Source organism: Tupaia chinensis, unplaced genomic scaffold (genome assembly GCF_000334495.1).
Source record: "Tupaia chinensis unplaced genomic scaffold, TupChi_1.0 Scaffold000159_1, whole genome shotgun sequence".
NCBI classification, from domain to species: domain Eukaryota; kingdom Metazoa; phylum Chordata; class Mammalia; order Scandentia; family Tupaiidae; genus Tupaia; species Tupaia belangeri.
In genome coordinates, this window is record NW_006159630.1 from 1,396,770 (window position 1) to 1,398,677 (window position 1,908).

Consider the following 1,908-nt stretch of genomic DNA (forward strand, 5'->3'; position numbering starts at 1 on the left):
GGCTGCCGTAGCTGGTGCTGGCCGCCACCGCCACTCGGAACTGGGCCCGGGAGCCCGGGTTCAATCCTGGCGCACCGCAGAGCTGGGCACAGTGGCGTATGTAGGCTGCAGTCCTGCAGCCAGCTGCTCCAGGCAGGAGGTCCTGACGGGACATGGGCCCCCAGGGAGGTCACGGCAGGACGACGCCCCGTCCAAGGCCCCACGCGCCTACGCACACCCACCCGAGAGAGAAGCTTCTGCACAGGCAGCTTCCTGGTCCTCCTTTGGACCCAGTGCTGTGGCCGTGGTCACCGTGGAGGGCCGTTGCCGCCCCCACACAGCTTTGTTTGGCTGTGACCTTGCCGCACTGGTGGAGGTGAAGGTGTGGTGGTCCTCATGGTGCCCGTGTCCCCCTCGGACTGTCCCGACCGTTATCTTAGCAACCCTGCCCACCTACCGGCCTTGGTGCCGGCCTTGATGCCCGGCGGTGGGTGTGCGCCGCCATCTGGTGGCCGTCCTAAGTGTTGCATGAAGCATGGGTCTGCTGCCGCCAGCCAGGTATGGGTCGCATCTGGACATGTTCTGTGGTGTGCACGTGAGGGGTGGCGGCGGCAGTGCTGCATAGCTGCACTGACGGAGCAGTGCGAGGGTGACGGGGTGCTGCGTGCAGCAGGGAGCGGGCCCGTCCAGGCCCCTGCCGTGCTGACGGTCCGTGGGCTGACCGTGCTGTGCCTACAGAGCAGGAGCCGGCCGTGGATGCGCCCAGGGATGGCCGAGGACAGCCCCGGCCACCGGAGGAGAAAGAGGAGCTGGAGCAGGCCCAGATTAAGGGGCCCATGGACGTGCCTGCAGAGGCGGACACCAAGTACAAGCAGGAGGCTGCACAGCTGGACCGCCCTGGGCAAGGTGCCATGGGCCCCGGGGCATGGACAGGGGCGGCACCCGGGCCAGGTCTGGCCCTTCCTGCCGCAGGGCCCACAGTGCACCCACAGCCGCCCCTCGCGTGACTCCCAGGGCAGGGCCAGTCCCTGCTGGGCAGCAGTGATGCCCTGGGGAGGGGTGCTGTGGGCCCGCGTGACGTCGTGGGGTCCAGAAGCTGGGGCGGATTGCCTGGGAGGAAGGTGAGGTCTTGCCTGGCCCGAGCTCCTCCCCTTGTCCTTCCAGGGGTCGCCGTGCCTGTGGGTGAGGCCCACCGCCACGAACCTCCCGTCCCTCATGACGAGGTGCTGGTAGATGAGGGTCAGGACCAGGGAGGGCCGGGCCAGGACAGAGCTCCGTCCAGACACGCAGATGCAAGGGCTCTGGGGAACAAGGCTCAGATGGCGCCACCTCTGCCCGACTCTGAAAGGGAAAGACCCGGGCAGCACCCGGCCTTGGGGGGAGAAGAAGGTCTTCCTGAAGCTCTCCAGAAGGTTCCAGAAGCAAACGGCCAGCCCCCAGTTCAGGCCTTGGAGGAGGACCCAGGACCTGGTAACCGGGATCCACGCCCAGTGCCCCGGGCCGCGTCCCCCAGGAAGCAGCATGCCCCAGCGGCAGGCGGGGACAGGAGGGCTGACGAAGCACCAGCAGACGACGTCCCTTATGCAGGCAGGCCCTTGGACAGCGGCCCTGGTGGGTGGGGGTGCCGCCTGCCTCGGGAGCAGGCGGGAGGGGGCAGGGTAGAGAGAATTGGTTTGTCATTTCCTGAGATTGGCATGGAGGCAGAGCCACCTCCCGCAGCTGATGGTGAGGCGTGTCTGGCCTGACTGCCCCTGTGTATGTCTATGTCACACACGATGGCTCGCCAGACGTTTCAGGGGCCATGCTCTCTCATGTGTCTGGGCGCACGCGGTGGCATGGGGGCGCTTGACACCGCAGACAGCCTGTTCAGTACCGTCTAAGAGCCAGTCAGGACGGAGCTCACATCTTAACTTAAGAAGTAGTTAGCAT

The 1,908-nt window shown here is 66.6% G+C and overlaps 1 protein-coding gene across 6 annotated transcripts in view; it reads left to right on the plus strand.

Annotated features, from left to right (window-relative positions):
* Positions 1 to 1,908, plus strand: part of SLC38A10 (solute carrier family 38 member 10) — a 37,863-nt gene that overhangs the window by 29,245 nt on the left and 6,710 nt on the right. For 4 of the 6 annotated variants that reach the window (XM_027770736.1, XM_006145659.3, XM_027770739.1 and 1 more), the window contains 2 exons: positions 718 to 885; positions 1,144 to 1,590. The exons of 1 other annotated variant lie outside the window; for it this stretch is intronic. In XM_027770736.1, coding sequence (XP_027626537.1) covers positions 718 to 885; positions 1,144 to 1,590 — 615 coding nt within the window. The remainder of the gene's footprint in view (positions 1 to 717; positions 886 to 1,143; positions 1,591 to 1,908) is intronic. One more of the 6 variants, XM_027770737.1, reaches the window with a different exon arrangement.